The sequence below is a fragment of the Delphinus delphis genome, chromosome 7 (genome assembly GCF_949987515.2).
Source record: "Delphinus delphis chromosome 7, mDelDel1.2, whole genome shotgun sequence".
NCBI classification, from domain to species: Eukaryota; Metazoa; Chordata; class Mammalia; order Artiodactyla; family Delphinidae; genus Delphinus; species Delphinus delphis.
The window spans coordinates 89,123,449-89,148,031 of record NC_082689.1 but is presented as its reverse complement, the minus strand read 5'-3'; the positions used below and the strand labels follow the sequence as shown (position 1 = coordinate 89,148,031).

Below are 24,583 nucleotides of genomic sequence, written 5' to 3'. Positions count from 1 at the left end.
TTTTAAAACGTTAAACAAATTATTAAGACCTTTACCATCATTCAAATGAATATCACTGTAAAATTCAGAAACTATTAAATTTATATTTTATAAATAAAATATTAAGGAATATAGATTTCTTTGCTGATATCAAGGTCTGTATTTGGATAAAGATTCAGCTTTAACAAATATACTCATTGTAAAATCAACCTTTCCTACCTCATACTTTAAATTAATTAAAATGATATTCTAAGGTTACTTTGGCAAAGGCCTAAAGACAAGTATTACTTAAGCACATTTGGAAGAGCAATCTTTTCTCACCACAGTAAAGAAAATTTTAGTCATGTTGAAGCAGAAATTGAACTTGTGTGTTGCTGCATTTTAACAGGAAACAAACTCACTTATTCTGCAGGCTTGTTCATCTGAACCATCTCCACAGTCATCAAGCTGATCGCACTGGAGGTCCATAGGGATACATTTTTTATTACTGCAAGCAAACTCATCTTTTTTACAAGGTCTTGCTTTATATGTAAGCTTACCTATAGAGTTATTTAAAAAATGATCAGCACTTCACAGAATCAAAACAAATTTACTGAGTCTATAACAGGTTCAAGATTTTGCTAAACACTATGAAAAACATAGATCCATAATCCTTTATTTGAAGCTCTTGGGGCTAAATGAAAAAAACATTCTGAAATTTTTGATTCTTAGAAAAATAACACTGTATTTACCCTATAATAAATAACACTATATTTCCACAGGAAAATTTCTGAATATTCACCCTAAGTGAGATTTTTTTTAAAAAAGTAATATAAACTACCTCAGACCAGTTCAAGTCAGGGTCTGTCACCAAATGGTTTTGCTGCATATTTTAGTAAAGCTTTTGGTTTTTTGAGTTTTAATTTCTGAATTGTGAAAAAGGGACTGTGTACGCATACATACAATCTATATAAACACTTTTCCCCCAAGAAGTTGTTTAACAGAATATTTTAAACCACTATATTGTTTCTCTCATGCAGTACTTTCTAGAATAAAGTACCTATAACCAATGGAGATTTACAGACCTGGAGGGAGCGGATAAAGTTGCACAGCTCTACTATGCAAATCAAATGTTAGTGGATTATCTTCATACCCTGTATGAAGAATATTGAAAATATATTTTTTTAAATTTTTAAGCCCTAACATCATTATATTATCTGTAGCTGTCACTGAATCAATTATTTCACATTAAAAAGATTTACCACCACAGGGATCTTCATCTGAGTTGTCCCCACAGTCATCAACCCCATTGCACATTTGCTCAGGCTGCAGGCATATTCTGTTATTTCTGCATCTGTGTGGTCTTGTGGGTGGGCAAAGAAATTTTTCTGAAAAAAAAAGAAAAAACAAAGCAGCTCCTTTGGGTACACTGACTTATGAAGAACCATCCTTCTTTTGTCTTCCTTTTATTTTCTTCCTTTTCAAATCCATAATCTAGCTTTTCTGAATATCTTTTGTTGTGGGAAGTGCTTACATGTAGATACTAGAAAAATGTGTGATAATAGAAGATATGATCCTAGTTATTTATATTAACAATAGAAAAGAGTGCATAGCTGAAATGTTGAATGAAGTAAGAAAAAAAGCCAAACGTCATGGTTTTATTTCCAAATGCTTTATCTTAGCTGACTTCCCTTAGTGTACCAAATTAATTTATGCCTATGGTTTATACAACATGGCAGGACACAGCTACCTGAAAGAGCAATTTCACACAGAATAGAGCTTGAGCAAGCATATGTTATGGATCCAAAATTGAAAATAGGTCATTCAGCAAAAAAAAAAAAAAAAAAAAAATCCCAACAACACTATAACTGTGTTTCTTACTCCCTGTCTCCATAAACAAATGGGCCGATATGTATTTAAGGCAAATAAGGTGATCTTACTTATTCATTTTTAATGTGTGTGTGTGTGTGTGTGTGTGTGTGTGTGTGTGTGTGTGTGTATGAGATTTAAATAAACAATTAAAGCCAGGGAATTTTACACTTGTCCTTTCCATCACTATCGAATCTGAAGACTTCTACCCCTAAAGTAGGAAACATCTCTAATGTCTTCCCAATCTCATATGTGGAATACTGCACGGTTCTATCATTGGTCCCCTGATGTTCTCACTCTTGAATTCTCTGCTTAGATATTCTCATTCACTCTCATGGATTTACTTCACATTATATTCTGAAGACTTTCAATTTGCTATCTAATCCTAGCATCTCATAGTTAATTATAGGACGTTCCCTTGGGAATTTAAAATTCAACAAGTTCAAAGCTCAATTCTTCATCATCTTCCCTTGACCTCCTTCTCCTCAAACAAGCTGTCTTATTTCCATAGTTCAGTTTGTGGCACATAATAGCCACAAGTTTGGGATTATTCTAAATGCATCCTCTCACTATGCTTCAACTCTTATTAGTCAACAAGTGCAGTTGGTATTGTCCCAAATTTGCCTTCTTATCTCCATGCATACCTGTTACAACTCCAACAGCTCAGCTATTTATTATTTCTTACAGAGATGACTGTCGTAGAATCCTTAATGTCTCAGTTTCATTGCCCAACCTAAAATCTTCCCAAAGCCACCAGAACAGCAATCTGATCATTTCTTCCATAGCTATTCATCACTTCCAGAATAAAATTTAAGATACTTTACATGGCATAATAGACTTATCATTATCTTGTCCATGCCACTCCTACAGACTCATCCCTTGTCACTCTTTATTAGCTCCTTAAATATGCCATATTCCTTCTTGCCACCTTCCTTGTTTTAATTAAAACCTGTTTTTCACTCTAAGCAGAGTTCCTCCTCTTCAGGTTTTTTAGGAATGTCTCTTAAATTGCTCAAACCTCATGTTATCTCATATTTGAAGACATAATAATTTCCTACTATGGCTTCCAGAACTTTGCTACTATATATTCATATTCTATTTTTTAAAATAAACTAAAAACAAAAACTGTTATTTTGAGGACCAGGCATTTGGTTGTATTTTTTTCTTATCTCTATTTTCTCATAAACCTTATAAACATCACCCCCTCCCCAATTCACTGAAGACTGTAGCACCATCCCTCACAGCTATTTCTCTCCATCTAAATTATTCCAGCATCCTAGGTGACATCAACATCCATATGAGCAAACTAGCCAATAACTGCACCACTTAACTTCCTGATTTTCTCATACCCAATGTCCTTTTACTCTAATCCACCTAGGCCACCCATTCTTCTAGAAGGCTGTGGACATGGGTGGATTTCAACAAAATTATCTTCTTAATTCAGCCAATGACAGTTCCTGCTGCCCGCAGATAAGAAACACTGACACAGCCGGATTTGCTATTTCCTCCAACTGCTTCATTTACAAAGCCACTAATTTTAAAAGTCTGAACAAAAATTCTGACAACAATCTCCAGTTAGCCAACTTTTTAATTCAACCAGTCTCATTAAAGATGCTTTTTCAGTCTTACCTGAAACTTTAGCCCATTGATACGTCTAACTCTTCCTTATTTACCATTGCCTTTTTCTCTTTACTTCCATTTCTGTTGACATTAGATTCCACATTCCATTTTTAATTTATTTATTTGATATTTATTGATAACCTTTATATGTTGGACATTCTTCTAAGTACTTTTAGAAAATCACTTGTGTCCAAATAATCTGGATTCTCTGGCCCTTTTGCTTTTTTCATCTTAATTATCAGAATCCCAAACTTAGATGAATGAAACCATCTGCTATCCCAGTGTCTGCATCTGGGAAGCCCAGGAATGTTGCAGATGACCATACTGCAAGACCAACTGATATCACAAATATGAATATTTATCAATGCCAGGTAGGCCCTGAACACTACTTGGAAATCATTCATTTATATCTATATATTTATATCTATCTATATCTAATGTCACTCTTACTCTTTGCAGTAATGATTCAAATCTGCATTCCTTTTGAATCTCCCTACCACACCAACCTTTCACATTCTATATATGAACACGCTTCCTTACTATACATAAAAAAGTGGAAATTAAAAGATTAAAAAAATGTTATTATATCATTAAATACGTGTACATCCACCTGCATCCGCATATAGTCTATCAACTCATTTCAAGAGGTCACTACCCTTATCTAAAACTGATTTTTTCACTTGCTCTGAAGCTTAATTTCCCCTGCTTCTTCAGGAACTATCCTATCTTTCTTGAAACATTTTATTACCTTCATATTTCTCTTGTTATACTTCCTTTTTCTTTTTGCTTATCCTTTTGTTATCACTCACCTGAGTCTCTTCTGGCTGTTCATATTTATCTAGATGTTGGTGGCCCTCAATATTCTATCCTAATCCCCCCCCTTTATGTTTTACTCCCTTCCAGCCTAAATCTTACAAATTCCATAGTATTTACTACTACATTTTATGCTGACTCTCAAATTTATATTTCTAGACCAGCTCTTTAAGCTCTAGAACCAAATATCTAGCACCTACTTGAAATCAGTACTTGAAGGTCTCCTCAGATGCATCTCAAGCAGACTTCTAATCTTTACTTGCAAAACTGTTCCTTTTCCTGTGTTCCCCATCTATTCAAATGTGCAAGCGAAAACAGCCTACAAATTATACTGGGCAACTTCCTGTCTCTTGTTTCCTATAACTACTCCATTATTTAATCCAATTCATTTTGCTTTTTAAATCACATTCAAACTGTGTATACTTTGCCATCATGGTCTGTCATTATCTTAATCCAAGCTACCCGCATAGCTTGCCTTGAGCTCTGCAACTGCCTTAACTATTCTTGCCTATTTCTATCCAGTATTTGTGAAATATAAATATGGCTATGTGCCTCCTCTATTTTAAATTCTATAGTACTTTTAATTGCTTTCAGGCTAAATCTAAAAATCCCTACCTAGACTCACAAGTTTCCATGTATCTCTCCTGTCTCTTCAGTTTCATCCATTATCTATCTTGCTCTGTATTCTCCAAGCACACATGTCTTTCAGCTTCTCTAGTAAACTATGCTTCGCTCTACCTCAGGGCCTTTCTACATCTTGTTTCCTTTGCCTAAAATGTTGTGTCATCCACTCTCACTGCATCCCTTTCACCTACCTGGCAGCTATAAATTTCTCAGACTCAAACTCAAATGTTACTTCTTATAATCCAAGATTGAGTAAAATCCTTCTGTTGTATATTTTTATAACTTATTATACTTTTTCTTCATTGCATGTATCATAGTTTATAACTATATATTTTTGTGATCATTAATATCCCTCTTCCACTAGACTCTCAGCTCTGTGAAGTCTGGGTCCATATCTGTTTCTCTCATCATTATATCACCACAAATAATCACAGTCTCTAGCTTAACAAATATTTATTAAATGAATGAATGATACTTTTCCCCACACTGTTCTCTATGCCTATGGTGACTTTTAGCATAGATCTTTCAAAACTGTAGCTTTCTGAATTCCCCTTCAGGCAGAGTTCATCTTATCCCTCTCTGCCTTGTCTTTACTTAATTCTACTATTGCTTAAAATATAATTTATGGAAATTATTATTTTCCAACCAGAATAAGATCTCCTTGTCAAAGAGAACCATGTTCTGTTCAGGTTTTTTTAAATCCCAATTACTTAGCACGGTCTCCAGAACATCATAGCTTGACTCAGTGTTGATACTGATGACTGAGGGGAATGCAAAAATATTCACAGAATTAAGCTGGATGTATTTTACAAGTTTTCCAGCAGCTATGCAGCATGTCCCTGAGAATCACTTCCTGGCCCCTGAAGTGGTTCTGGGGAGGGGGGTGACTCTGGAGCCCCACGTGGTTAATTAGTTTCCAAACATTTCCTATTACACTCAATAGTTTTGTGTTGAAGTGGAATAGAGAATAGAAGAAAAAAACATAGTTTATAAAAATAGTAGGTTTTGGCTTGATACTGGTAAACTCATATTTTTTCAACTATTATGATTCAGAAACAATACTATCTCTGGTCATTCTCTAGAGTTCACTTTGTAAGATTATGTAGAAGAACTGAAATTGAAATTTAGTTATATCACTTATCAGTTGTACCTACAGAGATCAATTCTCTAACTACTGTCTTTTTCAAATTTTAAAACATGTTTAAAATAAAGCTGCCTCCTTGTTTCAGATTTTTTTCTGTAACATCTGTAGTCAATATCATCATCTATCAAAATAATTAGTTTAATTTGATATACCAAATAGAACACAGAATTTAAGAACATACACTCATGCTATGCTTTCTTTAATTCACCTGATGTGCTATTTAGTTATACCCAAAGTAGTAGTATTTTTCTTTAAATTAAAAGTTAAATTACCTTTTTTGCTGAGATTAGCAGAAGAATGAGATGAAGAAAAAAAGTGTTTACCAAATACAGGAAATCATTTAATTTGGTGATCTAAAGGTGCACATTTATATTTATAGTTCGTGGTTGCATAATCACACTTGTGACTAATGTCAGAAGTAACTTGAATTTGAAGAAGAAATAAATTTTGTTAAGATTTTCAGATTTAAATGTTAAATAACTCCTAATTGCGGTTCTCCACCTAACATTTGTAAGATATATAGATATAGATAGATAGATAGATAGATAATGTCTGTATATCTCTATGTATATTTATTTCCCTTCTCTGAATAACCACAGTCTCAGTAGTGGGTGACTTGTGGAAGTACATGATTTGATTATGCACATTTTTTTCCATGCTAATCTGTCAAAAAAATTATTTTAGCCTAAAACACCAATTAATAAAGCCAAAGTCCTTATATGAACCTTACTCAATACAAAAGGTCAACTACTCTAAATCCTCCTAGACAGACCATAATCTATCTTTTGAATACTGCTGACATGTGCAAGTTCAGATTTAGGAGGGCTCTCTATAAAGTCATAAACTTTGAGCAGGGTTATCTCTTATTACCTGACCAAAAGCTGTATCTGTGGCTATACTTTATCTACCTAACCCCAGACAGTAAAATTTGTGGTTCACCTCACCACTTCATCGATTCACGCTGGCGCACTACATCAGGAGATGAGAGTACAATCTAGAGCCACGTGAAATGCCATACCACACATGTCAGGGGCTTCGTCAGAGTTGTCTCCACAGTCATCTTCTCCATCACACACCCAGAAATGTAGTTTGCAGAGGGAATTATTGCAAAGGAACTCATCCGCTCTACATATATTTCCTCCTTTATTTTAAAACAAAAAAGAGACAGAGGGATATAGCATAATTAATTCCAGTCAGCAAAACACATATTCCTCTAATTCTCAGCTCAGTATCTAGTGTCTCATTTCATTATTTTTTTTCCTGTATATTACTAGGAACATATAACGTCCGAACTTTTTTTTAAAAGGTATTCGTTTTTAACTTTTCAAAACAATCTGATATCACACTCATGTCTATCATATTTTCTTTAAAAAATATTGATCATAAGATGATAGAATCAAGTTTTCTCAAATATAAATTCCCTTCCATTTCATGTCATTTCTATGTTAATGAGTGTAAAGAAACTTAGATTTTAAATAGTATTAATTTTCTTTACTAAAAATTATGCTGTTCTGAAAAGAAAAGACACTTTAAAAATTATTAGATAATTCAGTTCTATCTGGAAACTGACAGACTGATCCATTAAAAACAGAATGACCAGGAAAAAATTTTTGCAGTCATAGAGAAACAGTTAATTTTATAACAGAAATATAAATTGGTGATGTGAGGAAATATTATTTATTCTTATAAAAATTGTGCAATAAGTACTCTTTCTGTGCATATATTTTAAATGTTTGCATTCTTTCTCTCTTTACAGTTAAATAGAAAGCATTAATCAACAAAACAAAACAAACAAAAGCCCAGATGGCTTCACAGGCGAATTCTATCAAACATTTAGAGAAGAGGTAACACCTATCCTTCTCAAGCTCTTCCAAAATACAGCAGAGGGAGGAACACTCCCAAACTCATTCTACGAGGCCACCATCATCCTCATACCAAAACCACACAAGGATGTCACAAAGAAAGAAAACTACAGGCCAATATCACTGACGAACATAGATGCAAAAATCCTCAACAAAATACTAGCAAACAGAATCCAACAGCACATTAAAAAGATCATACATCATGATCAAGTGGGGTTTATTCCAGGAATGCAAGGATTTTTCAATATACGCAAGTCAATCAACATAATACAGCATATTAACAAACTGAAGGAGAAAAACCATATGATCATCTCAATAGATGCAGAGAAAGCTTTTGACAAAACTCAACACCCATTTATGATAAAAACCCTGCAGAAAGTAGGAATATAGGGAACTTTCCTCAACATAATAAAGGCCATATATGACAAACCCACAGCAACATCTTCCTCAATGGTGAAAGACTGAAATCATTTCCACTAAGATCAGGAACAAGACAAGGTTGACCATTCTCACCACTCTTATTCAACATAGTTTTGGAAGTTTTAGCCACAGCAAATAGAGAAGAAAAGGAAATAAAAGGAATCCAAATCAGAAAAGAAGAAGTAAAGCTGTCACTGTTTGCAGATGACATGATACTATACATAGAGAATCCTAAAGATTCTACCAGAAAACTATTAGAGCTAATCAATGAATTTGGTAAAGTAGCAGGATACAAAATTAATGCACAGAAATCTCTGGCATTCCTATACACTAATGATGAAAAATCTGAAAGTGAAATCAAGAAAACACTCCCATTTACCACTGCAACAAAAAGAATAAAATAACCTAGGAATAAACCTACCTAAGGAGACAAAAGACCTGTATGCAGAAAATTATAAGACACTGATGAAAGAAATTAAAGATGATACAAATAGATGGAGAGATTACCATGTTCTTGGATTGGAAGAATCAACATTGTGAAAATGACTCTACTACCCAAAGCAATCTACAGATTCAATGCAGTCCCTATCAAACTACCACTGGCATTTTTCACAGAACTAGAACAAAAAATTTCACAATTTGTATGGAAACGCAAAAGACCCCGAATAGCCAAAGCAATCTTGAGAACGAAAATCAGAGCTGGAGGAATCAGGCTCCCGGACTTCAGACTATACTACAAAGCTACAGTAATCAAAACAATATGGTACTGGCACAAAAACAGAAAGATAGATCAATGGAACAGGATAGAAAGCCCAGAGATAAACCCATGCACATATGGTCACCTTATCTTTGATAAAAGAGGTAGGAATGTACAGTGGAGAAAGGACAGCCTCTTCAATAAATGGTGCTGGTAAAACTGGACAGGTAAATGTAAAAGTATGAGATTAGAACACTCCCTGACACCATACACAAAAATAAGCTCAAAATGGATTACAGACCTAAATGTAAGGCCAGAAACTATCAAACTCTTAGAGGAAAATATAGGCGGAACACTCTATGACATAAATCACAGCAAGATCCTTTTTGACCCACCTGCTACAGAAATGGAAATAAAAACAAAAATAAACAAATGGGACCTAATGAAACTTAAAAGTTTTGCGCAGCAAAGGAAACCATAAAGAAGACCAAAAGACAACTCTCAGAATGGGAGAAAATATTTGCAAATGAAGCAACTGACAAAGGATTAATCTCCAAAATTTACAAGCAGCTCATGCAGCTCAATAACAAAAAAACAAACAACCCAATCCAAAAATGGGCAGAAGACCTAAATAGACATTTCTCCAAAGAAGATATACATATTGGCAACAAACACATGAAAGAATGATCAACATAATTAATCATTAGAGAAATGCACATCAAAACTACAATGAGATATCATCTCACACCAGTCAGAATGGCCATCATCAAAAAGTCTAGAAACAATAAATGCTGGAGAGGGTGTGGAGAAAAGGGAACACTCTTGTACTGCTGGTGGGAATGTGAATTGGTACAGTCACTATGGAGAACAGTATGGAGGTTCCTTAAAAAACTAAAAATAGAATGACCATATGACCCAGCAATCCCACTACTGGGCATATACCCTGAGAAAACCATAATTCAAAAAGAGTCATGTACCAAAATGTTCACTGCAGCTCTTTTTACAATAGCACGGAGATGGAAACAACCTAAGTGTCCATCATCGGATGAATGGATAAAGAAGATGTGGCATAGATATACAATGGAATATTACTCAGCCATAAAAAGAAACGAAATTGAGTTATTTGTAGTGAGGTGGATGGACCTAGAGTCGGTCATACAGAGTGAAATAAGTCAGAAGGGGAAAGACAAATACCGTATGATAACACATATATATGGAATCTAAGAAAAAAAAATGTCATGAAGAACCTAGGGGTAAAACAGGAATAAAGACACAGACGTACTAGAGAATGGACTTGAGGATATGGGGAGGGGGAAGGGTAACCCTTGACAAAGTGAGAGAGTGGTATGGACATATATATACTACCAAACGTAAAATAGATAGCTAGTGGGAAGCAGCCACATAGCACAGGGAGATCAGCTCGGTGCTTTGAGACCACATAGATAGGTGGGATAGGGAGGGTGGGAGGGAGGGAGCTGTAAGAGGGAAGAGATATGTGAACATATGTATATGTATAACTGATTCACTTTGTTATATAGCAGAAACTAACAAACCATTGTAAAGCAATTATTCTCCAATAAAGATGTAAAAAAAGAAAATCTAGAAACAATAAATGCTGGAGAGGGTGTGGAGAAAAGGAAACCCTCTTGCACTGTTGGTGGGAATGTAAATTGATACAGCTACTATGGAGAACAGTATGGAGGTTCCTTAAAAAACTACAAATAGAACTACCATACGACCCAGCAATCCCAGTACTGGGCATATACCCTGAGAAAACCATAATTCAAAAAGAGTCCTGTACCAAAATGTTCATTGCAGCTCTATTTACAATAGCCAGGACATGGAAGCAACCTAAGTTTCCATCAACAGATAAATGGGTAAAGAAGATGTGGCACATATATATAATGGAATATTACTCAGCCATAAAAAGAAATGAAATTGAGATATTTGTAGTGAGGTGGGTGGACCTAGAGTCTGTCATACAGAGTGACGTAAGTCAGAAAGAGAAAAACAAATACTGTATGCTAACACATATATATGGAATCTGAGGGAAAAAAAGAAAGAAAAAAAAAGGTCATGAAGAACCTAGGGGTAAGACAGGAATAAAGACACAGACCTGCTAGAGCATGGACTTGAGGACATGGGGAGGGGGAAGGGTAAGCTGTGACAAAGTGAGAGAGTGGCATGGACATATAAACACTACCAAACGTAAAACAGATAGCTAGTGGGAAGCAGCCGCATAGCACAGGGAGATCAGCTCGGTGGTTTGTGATTACCTAGAGGGGTGGGATAGGGAGGGTGGGAGGGAGGGAGACGCATAGGGAAGAGATATGGGAACATATGTATATGTATAACTGATTCACTTTGTTATAAAGCAGAAGCTAACACACCATTGTAAAGCAATTATACTCCAATAAAGACGTTAAAAAAAAAAAAAGAATACAGGGAAGATATACAGATTGCCAACAAACACATGAAAGGATGCTCAACATCACTAATCCTTAGAAAAATGAAAATCAAAATTATAATGAGGTATCACTTCACACCGGTCAGAATGACCATCATCAAAAAATCTACAAACAGCAAATGCTGGAGAGGGTGTGGAGAAAAGGGAACCCTCTTGCACTCTTGGTGGGAATGTAAATTGATACAGCCACTATGGAGAACAGTATGGAAGTTCCTTAAAAAAATGAAAATAGAACTACCATACGATCCAGCAATCCCACTACTGGGCATATACCCTGAGAAAACCATAATTCAAAAAGAGTCATGTACCACAATGTTCACTGCAGCACTATTTACAATAGCCAGGACATGGAAACAACCTAAGTGTCCATCTACAGATGAATGGATAAAGAAGATGTGGCACATATATACAATGGAATATTACTCAGCCATAAAAAGAAATGAAATTGAGTTATTTGTAGTGAGGTGGGTGGACCTAGAGTCTGTCATACAGAGTGAAGTAAGTCAGAGAGAGAAAAATAAATACCATATACTAACACATATATATGGAATCAAAGAAAAAAAAAACCAAAAAGTTTCTGAAGAACCTAAGCGCAGGACAAGAATAAAGACACAGACGTAGAGAATGGACTTGAGGACACGGGGAGGGGGAAGGGTAAGCTGGGACGAAGTGAGAGAGTGGCATGGTCATATATACTACCAAATGTAAAACAGACAGCTAGTGGGAAGCAGCCCCATAGCATAGGGCGATCAGCTCGGTGCTGTGACCACCTAGAGGGGTGGGATAGGAAGGGTGGGAGGGACACACAAGAGGGAAGGGATATGGGGATATATGTATACATATAGCTGATTCACTTTGTTATACAGCAGAAACTAAGACAACATTGTAAAGCAATTATACTCCAATAAAGATGTTAAAAAAAAAAGAATACAGGGACGTTCTAACTTAAAATTAAATACATCCACCACAGGCAAAGGACCCAAAGTATGAATAAACTTTAGTTGTATGTCTAGATATGTAGCAATATATAGCAGAAACAGCAATGGTTAGGGAGATAGGAACTTGCTTTGTCTTGCTTTGGAAAAGTGTATTAATTTCTATGGGGCTCAACATCTTCATATGCTACAAAAGAGGTATGGTTAAGATTTATAAGTTCATATTTGTAAGGAGTACATGGGGAAACCACACAAAGAAACTTGATGGGAATTTAAAATTAAGATTAATAAGACTGCTCTCAGAGAATTATATTAATTTAAATTTCATATATAAGTAGTATCATTTCTATATTGGTGAGATTTGATGATTGAAGGTATTAACATATTAAAAATGGATATGTTTATTAAAACAGGGAGCTGGGGAATGACAGGGCTCATCCTTGCAAGCCTAGAAAATTCCAAGAAAGAAGCATTGTTCATTTTATGTATGTACTTTGGAGAGAATAATGAGTCTAGGCTTGTGAGAGTCAATAAGCTCTTCTTGTTCTGAGTTTTGACTTGCACACTAATCTCTAGTAATTCACTTCCAGTAGCAAAGATTTAACTTAGGAAATCACAGAATCAGATTTGGGTTTTAGAATGACAACACTAGCTACAGTGAGGAAAACTTAGAAATGAAGATAGGGAGTAGTAAAGCCAAGATGGGAGGAAAAAGACCAATTTGAAGAGGGCTTGCAGCAGTCCAGAAAACAACTGATGGAAACCTGATTTAGAGTAGCTACATTTGAGAGCTCTTCAGGAGGTAGAATCCTCAGGATCTGATGGCTAACTAGATGAGGGTGGTAAAGGAGAGTGCATAGTGAAACACAGTACTACTCAATTTTTGGTTTGTTGGGGTCATTCAGTGAATGTTGGTGTCATTCAATAAATAAAAGATCGCATTAGAAGGATCAGGTTTAGTGGAAATAATGACAATTCATTTAGGTTACTGGTAAGACAATCATGTGGTGATATTTAGCAGGCTAGTGGATAAATGTGTCTGAAATATGGGATAGGTTTCTGAAGTGTAAATGTAGAGGTGGGAATGATCAGAATACAGTTATTATTTGAAATTTAGAAGAGAACACAGAGAAACTCAGCGTTTAAAGTTTGAATAGATAAAGAGGAATCTAGCAGAGACTGAGAAGAAGTAGCCAGAGTGGTTGGAGAAATACCTGAAAACTTTTCTAACAGGAAGTTAATAGTTAGCACATTTAAATGATGCTAAGAGAGTAGCTTTAGAGAAAGTGGTGGTGGGTTTAGTGAAATGTTTGTAGTTCGTTATTATAGATGAAGAATTTGTAGTCCAGAACTTTACCCTTAAAGGGGAGGAAGAAAAGAGGAAGTTAAGGAATTCAGTAGACAAGGTAATGTTGAGGATACAAAAGACAGAAACGGTAATTCAGATAATGAGTTCCTTGAGAATCAAGAAAGTGTGAAGGATTTGAGATCTAAAGCAAAATAAAAGGATTATCCTTAGGCTGGAAGACAAGTCTTCCATTTCAAGAGAAAGGAAGGAGGAAATGCTAGGCACAGCTATATGTAGCTTAGTTAATTTTGTGTCTAGATGTTGAAAAAAGCTCATGATTTTTACTATTGCTGTGAGGTGGAATGTGAGAAAACAAATCAACTTTTTAAAAACCAGATATGGTTAATGGTAGAGAGAGATCATTAAAAACATATAGGTAGATTGCTTAGAATCTTGAGTGGTAGTTGAAGCTGAGGCCAGGAATTTATAGTGATACCATTCAGAACGGGTCTAAGTTTTCCTGCAAAAATGCTTAACAGAACTGGTGCAGCTTAAATTGACACCCCTGAGCACTAACAAACTAAGACACAGAAAAAGGCAGGTCCTTGGTGAGTGCAGCAAGGTGAATGTCACCATGTGAGACTTCTGACAGTACAATATCTGGCATTGGGACACCCTTTTCTTTCAAACATCTGCAATGTTCAACTCTAAAAATGCCCTGATTTTTAAAATAATCTCAATTATCAAAATCAATGCAAGAAAATACATTACCATTTAGGAACTCTGAAAACAAAAAGATATAACATGAACAGCCTTTAGTATTAAAGATATGAATATTGGTTTGAGGTGAGCTTTGGCTTAATTCAATATCAAAATCCATAGAATATGAAATAGAGTTGTATTCTTTCAGAATAAAGATTCTAATGACTAAATCTCATCGCATGTTCCATTCTAAAATGGACTAAATTCAAACAGAATTTGTGAACTCTTGACATCCTCTGATTATTTAAAAAAAACTATTTGTAGCACATCAGTCTTGTTAAAAGGAAAAAAAATGAGTTCCCAAAGGTATTGCATTACATAACATTATCATTTTCCCCATAAGAGTGTGGGACATGGGACTTGCCTGGCAGCCCAGTGGTTAAGACTCCAGGCTTCCACTGCAGGGGACACAGGTTCGATCCCTGATGGAGGAACCAAGATCCTGCATGCCACAAAGTGTGGCCAAAAATAAATAAATAAAACAAAAAAGTGTTGGATATGCCACTATTTTTATTAAGAAGAAGAGAAATATAAATGAAATCATAATTGTAGCAGAAAGGCAAAGGTTTTATGATAACCTACGAAAGGTTTCCTATTGTACTAGGAAGAATTTGCATTGCAAACAATGCATTGGGGGGGTGGGGGGTTTCCAAGACATCTTAACTTAACAAGTTTATTTTGAAATGGCATGAAGCACACATAAACAATTAAAAACAGGTATAATATAAAGAGATTAGCTGGTTTAAAATCCCAGTTTCCTAGTCATGTTCTTGATCAGCTCAATGGGAGGTTATTAGAAAAATAGATAAGTATATATTAACAACAACCTATGTCTAAATATAACTTAGCTCTTGGCAGTTTCATAGAAATTTGGACAAGTGAAACATCACAGAAAATAATCATCTAGAGTTCTCATCTTTATTTGAGTTGAGATAAGCTTAAATATATAATATTTTATAATTTCTATAATAATATACACATTTGAGCTGATAATTACTAAAAAGAATATCTTTTCCAACAAAATTGCTATAAAGAATAAAGTTTGAAAGCTCAGGCCAAAACAAACACCAAGTTTCCTTAAGGCAACACGGTTTACCTTTCAAAATGTGACTGCTGGGCTTCCCTCATAGCACAGTGGTTAAGAATCCGCCTACCAATGCAGAGGACATGGGTTCGAGCCCTGGTCCGGGAAGATGCCACATTATGTGGAGCAACTAAGCCCGTGTGCCACAATTACTGAGCCCATGCGCCACGACTCGTGAAGCCCTTGCGCCTAGCGCCTGTGCTCCGCAATAAGAGAAGCCACCACGATGAGAAGCCCACACACTGCAACGAAGAGTAGCCCCCGCTCGCTGCATGAAAGCCCTCATGCAGCAACGAAGACCCAATGCAACAAAAAATAAATAAATAAATTTATTAAAAAAAAAAGTGAATGCTGCTTTTAATTCCATAGTATTTGGGATTTCAGTCCTTTTAAAGTAAACCAGTAAAACTGATTCACATTGAAAATGTTCCATGTTTATCCTACAGCTCTCTTATCTTCCAGCCCCCAGCACTTAGCCCCTGTTAGCTCACGTGTCCAGATTTGAGATGAATGGAAGTAACATTTAATAGAAGAGCTATTTATTCTGGCATTTTATCTCCTCAGTGCCTTGAAGTGCTTTTTCCCAATACCTAAACAACTTCCTGGAAGCAAATCAAATACTAGAAATCTGAACTTGGTCATGCCTTATGGTACATCCATACAGGATCAAACACTTTAACCAACAAGGTATTCCATTGGAATTTAATTACCTAGCAGCAAAGGAACCCAAGAAATGTTAGAAGCAGAAATAGGGAGGGTAGGGGAGCTTTGACATATTTCTAAATGGTTGAATTAAAAGCTCTCAACTCTCTTTTTATTCAGTAAGCTTAAACATTTAATAGTCATTTTAAATCTGAAAGTTATCTCAGATTTCAAAAACTATAATGTTCAGTTTTTTACTTTAATGTTTGATTTTTTAACCTGGAATCCTTTGTTCAAACACATTTTTTTATGAAATCCAATATTAAACAAGTAGCTAAATCCTAAAAGGATTGCCCACCACCACCCACCCTCCCAGGCACACACTCACTTTCCAGGTGTTTCTACAGCTGTTGGAGACATTTCACTGTGGCTGAACTTGATAGTATGAAAACATGAGCACAGAAATGTCCGTGGAGATAAGACAAGAAACTGGACTGCTTGATTCTCATCTCAGTAAATTCTCTGTGCTGTTACATAGTTCAAATCCCATCACCCCTTCCTTTTTAAATATTAGAAAACTCCTCAAAAGCATTGGAAAACTCCTCAACATGCATAATATTAAAACCAAGTTCTACAGCATGACTCCTCAATTACATGTGGCTCCTAAACAGATCGTTTCCCTCACCTCTGTGACTTTGAACATAATGATCCCACTGCCTGAAATGTACTTCCATATTTTGCTTGCATACCTAATTTTTCACATCAAGAAACTCATATTCCAACAGGGAAGCTTAGTCAAATAATACAGAAGTGATTATATTAGAAGGAAGAACATGACAATAGGAATGCAATCAAATGGTTCCTAGGGAAACTAAAAAAAGACTGCAATTTGGTTGAAGACACAGTAGTAACTGAGATGGACTTAAAAGAATAGATATAATTTTTACTGGCAAAGGTATTGAGATGGCAAAATAGTAGAATAATCAAGAAAGATGTTGAAAAGCATGGAGGATATTGCTTGAATATTATCTTCCAGTTTGGCTAGAATTTAGGGTACATAAAGAGGATTAGTAGAGTTATAAGACTGGAAAGGTGAAATGGGATCATTCTCTTATAACCCTGACTGCCAGGTTGTGATATTTGTATCTAACCAGGAAGAGCTTTAAGTAAAGATTGACAAAACCAGAGTTACATTTAAATAAGATGAACATGGCAGCAGTGAATAGGATGTACTGGTGACCAGTTGGGTCACTAATAGCCCAGATAGGAAGCCACAAGGAAAAGAACAAGACTGGTGACAGTGACTTAAGCTGAGGGGATAGAGCTTATTAATTAGAAAATGGTAAATGATGAGTAGCTTAATTGTGGTCCCAAAGTCTTTGACTATAAGATTGTATATGAGTTGTTGGTACCAGAATGTCCACAAAGTTTGCTTTCTTTACAGTAACCAATTACAGAAAGAGAGTGTGAGAACTTAAGCGAAAGTAGAAACGGCTATTACGGAAGTTTAATCTTTTACAGTTTTTTATAAGGTACTGCAGATTCCAAATGAGAAACAGGATTTCTTCTGCTGATATAACAATACTTTATCAGGTTTGGAATAGAAATATAGGACATCATAAAGTTTTGATCTAATATTAAAGAAAGTAGAAGGTATTTTTCCTTGAGCAACTAGATATTGACAGAAGTAAATACTTTAGGCCCATTTAAACTGTGTAAACCCTGAATGTTCAAATGCCTTGCAACATATGTCAATATCTAATATCATCTCTGTTGATGATGTTCCAAATATTCTAAAATGCAAAGTTGATTGAGAGACTTTTATAAGTAGGTAAAAATAACTTTTGTATTTAAACAATATATATAAATATATATATAATATATATTGATAAGATATATATTTCATAATATATCTTATGAAAATAATAAGAATGCTGCAATTTGTGATCATTTTAAGATTCACCCTATAATTTCTTTGCTTTCCACTCATTAACTCTAAAGTAGCCATAATTGCTATTTTTAATGTGGTGACTTAAACTAAAAAGTTATCTGTCAGGATTTTCCCATAGCTGGAAAAAAATGATGCTATAAAACAGAAAGTTTCTTTCAGACTGACAAATAATGTAGGTCATTTTCTCAACTATATGGCAAGAAAGAAATTTGGGGCACACCTATAACCTATATATGATCTAGCTTATCAGTAGGTGTGGTATAGTATACCATATGCTATTTCTAGTCATTCAGAAACCAGGCAAGCAATGTGGAAGAGAAACGTGCCCAGAAAATACTTTGGTAGGAATGGCTATAGTGGCTATGTTCCCTGGATTCTTCTCATATCCCCATCCCTGACCCAACAACTAGTCCAAAGACATGCTCATGATAGGCACCCAAAAAACACTTGCATTTTGGTTGTCTTTGTTATATGAAGACGAATTTATACTCTTGTCTGAAAATGAGCCAGATTTTGCTTTTTTAGAATAGGCTATTATGTAATGAAACTAGAAAAGGAGAATCATTTAATGATCTTATCCTCTGCCTCTAGCACACTATGTAAATATTCTGCGTAGCATCTTAACTGTCATTCTTGCCATTCTCTTACTTGCAGGCGCGCGTGCGCACACACACACACACGCACACATACAAAGTACCTTACCTCTGTCACAGTTGTCTTCATCACTGCCATCCACACAGTCACGAATTCCATCACAAAGCCATCTAATTGGAATACAGTGGGCTTTATTTCTGCATCGAAACTGATCTTCCTTACACTCAGTCACACAGTCCATCTGTTCAAATACAAAAGGCCACTGCAGTTTTCATTAATGATAATGCTATCGTCACAAGCAAGATGAACATGCAGCTGACAATACTGGAGATTGATTATACTGTGGGCTTTCTTTTATTTTTATTTAATGAATATCACCTCTGCAAATGACAATAGGGTTTAGTCTATGGACAGCATGAAGATTCAGGTATTTGCTGAAATTACTGTATTCAATGTTCTTGTCTTGACATTTTAGACAGTGCTAAGAATCAAGATTCTGTCTCTTTGTTTTTTACTATATTTGCTTTCTCAAACCTAATTCATGTAATTCATAGATTTTAACCAAAAAATAGATTTTACCTCATCTGAACCATCAGCACAATCATATTCTCCGTTACACTTCAAAGACGCTGAAATACATCCTCCACTGGCACATATATATTCACTTGATGAGCAAGCAGGAGAAGCTGAATATAAAGTTGAAATTTAGATTTAGTGAACAGAATGAATGGTTGATAGATAAAAGCATATATAAGCATATAAAAATTATACATAGTAATGAAAACAGTTTAGATTATTTAAGCTATATTCAACATCTGATATTAAATATTGACTTAAGATGTGCTTTACAATATTATTGCATTGTACTAAATATACCTCATGATGTAATAGCCTGTTCAATAAGTATTCAACTCACTAGACTAAAGAAAGAAAGGGAAAGAAAAAAACCCTCTATAACCTCCATCTTCCTGATTTGTGAAGTTAAATGTATTTTTTTACAATTTTCAATTAATTTATTTAAAAGACAAAAGCCTCAAATTATTTTTAAAACTGTAATAGGATTTAGTGACCTTTGGGAATGTTAATTCATAATGTGCACTGTATAAAGCTAAAAGTGGAAATCTTGGCATGGTCTCATAGACCCCATGATATCTATTTGGCTGTTTTGATATAAATGTCATATTTACATAAGTTTTAAGAAGTTTTTTTTTTTTTGGTTTGGGGTTTTAAATATGAATATATGTATGATTAGCAGAGTCTGTAGAATTCGAAGTATTTCTTTATGATATGGAAAAATTTTTTTAAAAGTGGATAAGTAAGTTACTACCAATACCCAATTTAATTAATTGACATAATAATGATGAGGCCTTTCTTTGTCTATGTGCTTGAGTTTGCTAAGTTTGTATTCAAACCTCTGGGGTTCTTGGCCTTATATTAGACTACTAGGTGGCCAAATGTACTTACATAATGACTTTGCGGTCTAAATTACTTAGTCCAGGAATGCTAAAAAGCTTTTCCCTTGGGATTTAATTTCTTTTAATTGGCAGTGTTTGCCTAGGGATCTGTATTAATAAGGAGTCTGGGAATATGTCTGGATTCAGTGAGAAAAAAGATGTGATCAATTAGCAACATGGACCATGGGCATGGTACTGGGACAATGGTAATGTGTGTGCCAGGTATCTGCAATCCTGACCTAGTCTCTCAAAGTAACCATGAAAGTGCTTATAACCATAGACATAGATTACAAACTGATTTTTTTCCCTAGTATTTTTTTCCTGTAGAATATTGTTATTAAAATTCCTAAGTATAAAAGTTAATTTAATGAGTATATTTAAAGTCATGTTTAAGGAACAGAAATGTATAAATTGGGTTTTTCTTCCTATACTCTGGTTTTGCTTCTTAATTTTATTTTTATTTTGGACCATGATACAAATAGAAATAATAGACATCCTTTTTCTCAGTTGGTATCACATTGAAACTATTACATTCTGTTTTATAACCTTAATTTCCAGAATTGAAACCTGACTTTTATTATACTTACAGTTTCAACATATTTCATGTTGCTGTCTTGGAAAAACAACTCCAAATGGTGTAGAAAAATATAGAGACCAGAAAACCAAATTTTGGGGAGTAATGCTTGGATCTTGAAATAATAACAATCTTACCCGCCAAAACACTTTCAAAACATATGAAGGGCACACCAATTAATTTATCTACAGATATTTCAGATTATTTCTTAAAAACAGTAAATATGTGCATTATTTGCCACTGTTTTATGCATATCATTGCTTAAAGTTAAATTCTAACCAAGTTAAAATACTAGTTAAATGAAATATGGCCTCAAGAATTTTACCTGGCTCACAGTTTTTCTCATCTTCTCCATATTTACAGTCTTCATGGCCATCGCATTTCCATTTTGCTGATATACACTGACCATTGGAACACTGGAACTGATCTTTGGAACAACTTGTTTCACAATTTCTCTGTCAAAAACAACACATACATAATTAAAATTAATTTTTTAGACAAATGTCTTCAAATCCAAAAAAGACACATACAAGAAACTCAGATGGTCACATTTAAACTTGTGACTATATAACATTATAATCCTTTTCCACTTTCATTTGTCTCTTAGTCATAATAAAACAGAAATGTAAAAAGAGCATAAATCCCATGGCTTTATCAACTAATTAAATTGCTCTGAGTGGCTCATTCTCCAATAGACAGTTATAGGGTAATGTAATTTTAATAAGTGTAAGTGACGATGAAGATTGTAGGGAAATAAAAGGGCTAAAAAATATTTCTAAGCAAGTACAGCTGGTTCCTTGGGAGTGGGGTGGAAGGATGAATGTGAAACAACTAAGAATCCTAAGGCAATTCTGTCTTGCCTTGGCAAAACTTCCCCTAATGTTCTTTCTTTCCTCTTATTCCCATTTTTGTTCCCTCTGTACCTGTTCTTTTACAGTTTGGCTGCTGGTCATATTCTTTTTCCACTCTCCTGACATTTCTTCCTGTAGAACTGTGAAATGAACTGTCACAATTGGTATTTTCTGCTAGCTCACATACAGATTTTATTTGGAAGTCAAATAAGATAGTAGTGATACCTTTGGGGGCCTTTCAGTTCTTTATGTGAGATCAATGAAAGGGATCCACTAGAAATTTACTTTCCTTGAGTCTGATCGCTCTGGTTGAAATGGGAGGCTGCAGTGAACTATCTTGCTGGGATGATGTTTTTCTGCCGTTTAGCAATTTCTACTGTTGCCAAAATCTATTTGTCTGCTCCTTTCACAAAAGGTGCAGCACTCTCACAGCTTGTGAAACTCCCAGTGAATGAAGTATATCAAACTATTACTCCCTGCTTCTTCCCAGTTTCATCCCATGTAAGAAAGAAGAGTTTATTTTCTAAATTCCTATAGTTTTCTCTTTGCTGATGGCAGTTTAGACCACCTGCTATATAACTGATTTTCTTCTTTCCTTCTTTTCTTCTTCCCTTCTTCTCCCAAGTATTGAAAATTTACCATTTACTAGAGTTTCTTAAATAATAATGTAAAGAAAACTAAGATTATTCCCCGTATTTGATAAATTCTAATAGAAGACCAGCACCTAAACCAACAATTGCAATAAAATATACTGTCAAGATAAATGAATATGCTTTAAACATATGAATTCTTAAAGGTTTCACAAAAGGCTTCACAGAAGAAGTTTAAACAGAAATGGAACTAAGAAAAGAATTTTCATGTGTGAGGAGAATTAGAAATGTGCTGTATCTGAGGGGTAAGTTATGTAATGGTGCATGACATTGGAGAAATAGCCCATGCACTGGTCATGAGAAAGTAATTTCATATATTTTGTTCATCACCTTCCTCTTCCATGCCCAGTACTATGCCTGGGACACATTCAATAAGTAAGCATTCAATAAAAACTGCTGAATAAATGGTTGAATGAATGAAGTAGCAAATGTAGAAAATCAGGAATATAAATTAACATTTTATGTAATTCAGGTCCACTAGGATAGGGATCATGTTTGTCTATGAATCAAGTGTCTAATATATGTGTTGATTATAACTGCTCAGTATATATTTATAGAATTAATTAATGTTTATCTCAGCAATAAGGCTAATTCAAGTAAAAGAGTTCAGTAACCAGTAACACTGGTCTATTTGTATTGACAATAACACAGAAGGTAATACTTCTAGACACTTTTTCTATCACCAGAAGATTTTGATTTATAATAGATTACAGTATAGTGGATGCAGTGTGTCTGTGTTTATATTTGTGGGGTATTTAATTATCTTAGACATTTAAAAACATACAGAAAAATAGAGAGAATAGAATAATAAGACCCATGTGCTCATTATGCATATTTAACAATTATCCACACTTGGCTATTCATGTTTCATAATCCTCTCCCCCAATTTATTTATATTCTGAACTTTAACATAACAACGATAGCTTCAGAAAATTAACAGTATCATGGAATTAACAAAAATTTCTTAAAGTTATTCCCAATCCACATTAAAAAGTTTCTTATTTTCTTAACTATGTAAAAATATGGTTTGGTAAAAGAAGGATGTAAAAGATGTCTATACACTGAGTTTGATTTGAGTTTCTTTTAATGTGTAACTATTTTCCATTCCCCTACTTTTTTTAAATGCCATTTACTACTTGAAGGAACCAGGTCATTTGCTCTATAGAATGTCCCACATTCTGATTTTGGCTGAGTAAATCCTAAGAATGCTGATACCTTAGCAACCTCCAAAGTAACAACTGAGCTTTTATTTGTTTAAGTATTATTATGAACTCATGTATTTTTGTACATTTATTGTATTTCAATATATTACAGTCATTTGTTTTTTCCTTCTGATGCTCAAATTGTCCTTTTTGTCAGTGGAAAGCCCTGCAATTTTGCTCCTATGTACTCTGGACATTATCCCAATAGCCTTGTTTTCTGGCTTGACAAGATGTTAGTGGCTCATTTTGTCAATTGCCTTTCTCAGACCTAGAATTAAACATTTCTTAAAGGGGTTTTGATTCTGTTAATTGGAAAATGTATTTAGAGGTCATGATGTGAATGTTAGAGATAGTCTTTAAGGCTGTGATGTCATTGGTTTTAGGATTTTTCAGTGGCAGAGCTAAGAATATATATTTTAAAAAGGAGAAAAAGAAATCAAGATCTCAAACTGATACTTTTGAATTTAATTACAGGACTTTTATTTACTTTCATTGTTTCTAGATTTGTATCTCCTTTATTTTACTTAAAAATTTTGAGTGTTAATAATATTTTAAAAATTTAACATTTGAACTATCCTACTCTTAAGATATTGATATATGAAATTCAAATTAGCAAAACCAATGTTATTATTTAACAACACATCTACGAATACAGTTTAAGATTCTTTTACATTTCTTTTTGTCCTTACAGTATATTATACTGGATGCAGAGGCCATATATTATATTTTAAAGGCACTTTAAATAGTTCTTCTCTGTGTTTGCCACTAACTTGATACACAATTACATTGATCCAAGTTTTTGGTTTCTTTTTTTTTGTTTTGGCTGGAAATTAACAAACGAATTCAGTTAACATTCATACAAAATTAATCCTCACAATTTTCTTTTGTTCCTAATATGAGAATATCCTGTATGTAATTATGCTTTCTAGCCATTTGTTCAGCTCACCTTTTTATTTGTTTGTTTGTTTGTTTGCTTTTCTTGTCAATGAAACCTACCAAGCTAGATTTTAGAAAGGAAATAGAAATCAGCTGCCCATAGTGTTAGCCACTTCCTTACATATAGACTATACTAAATGTCTGTAAATGTAGAGAAAGACCACCTTTCAGAGAGTTAATTTAATT

At 34.5% G+C, this 24,583-nt stretch overlaps 1 protein-coding gene across 1 annotated transcript in view; it reads right to left on the bottom strand.

The window, feature by feature from the left end:
• LRP1B (LDL receptor related protein 1B) overlaps positions 1 to 24,583 on the bottom strand; it is a 1,457,034-nt gene that overhangs the window by 135,641 nt on the left and 1,296,810 nt on the right. The window contains exons 69-74 of the mRNA XM_069540814.1: positions 21,084 to 21,213; positions 19,310 to 19,416; positions 18,839 to 18,971; positions 7,047 to 7,169; positions 1,221 to 1,346; positions 381 to 518 (exon numbers count right to left, since the gene is read on the bottom strand). Of these exons, the coding sequence (XP_069396915.1) occupies positions 381 to 518; positions 1,221 to 1,346; positions 7,047 to 7,169; positions 18,839 to 18,971; positions 19,310 to 19,416; positions 21,084 to 21,213 (757 nt within the window). The remainder of the gene's footprint in view (positions 1 to 380; positions 519 to 1,220; positions 1,347 to 7,046; positions 7,170 to 18,838; positions 18,972 to 19,309; positions 19,417 to 21,083; positions 21,214 to 24,583) is intronic.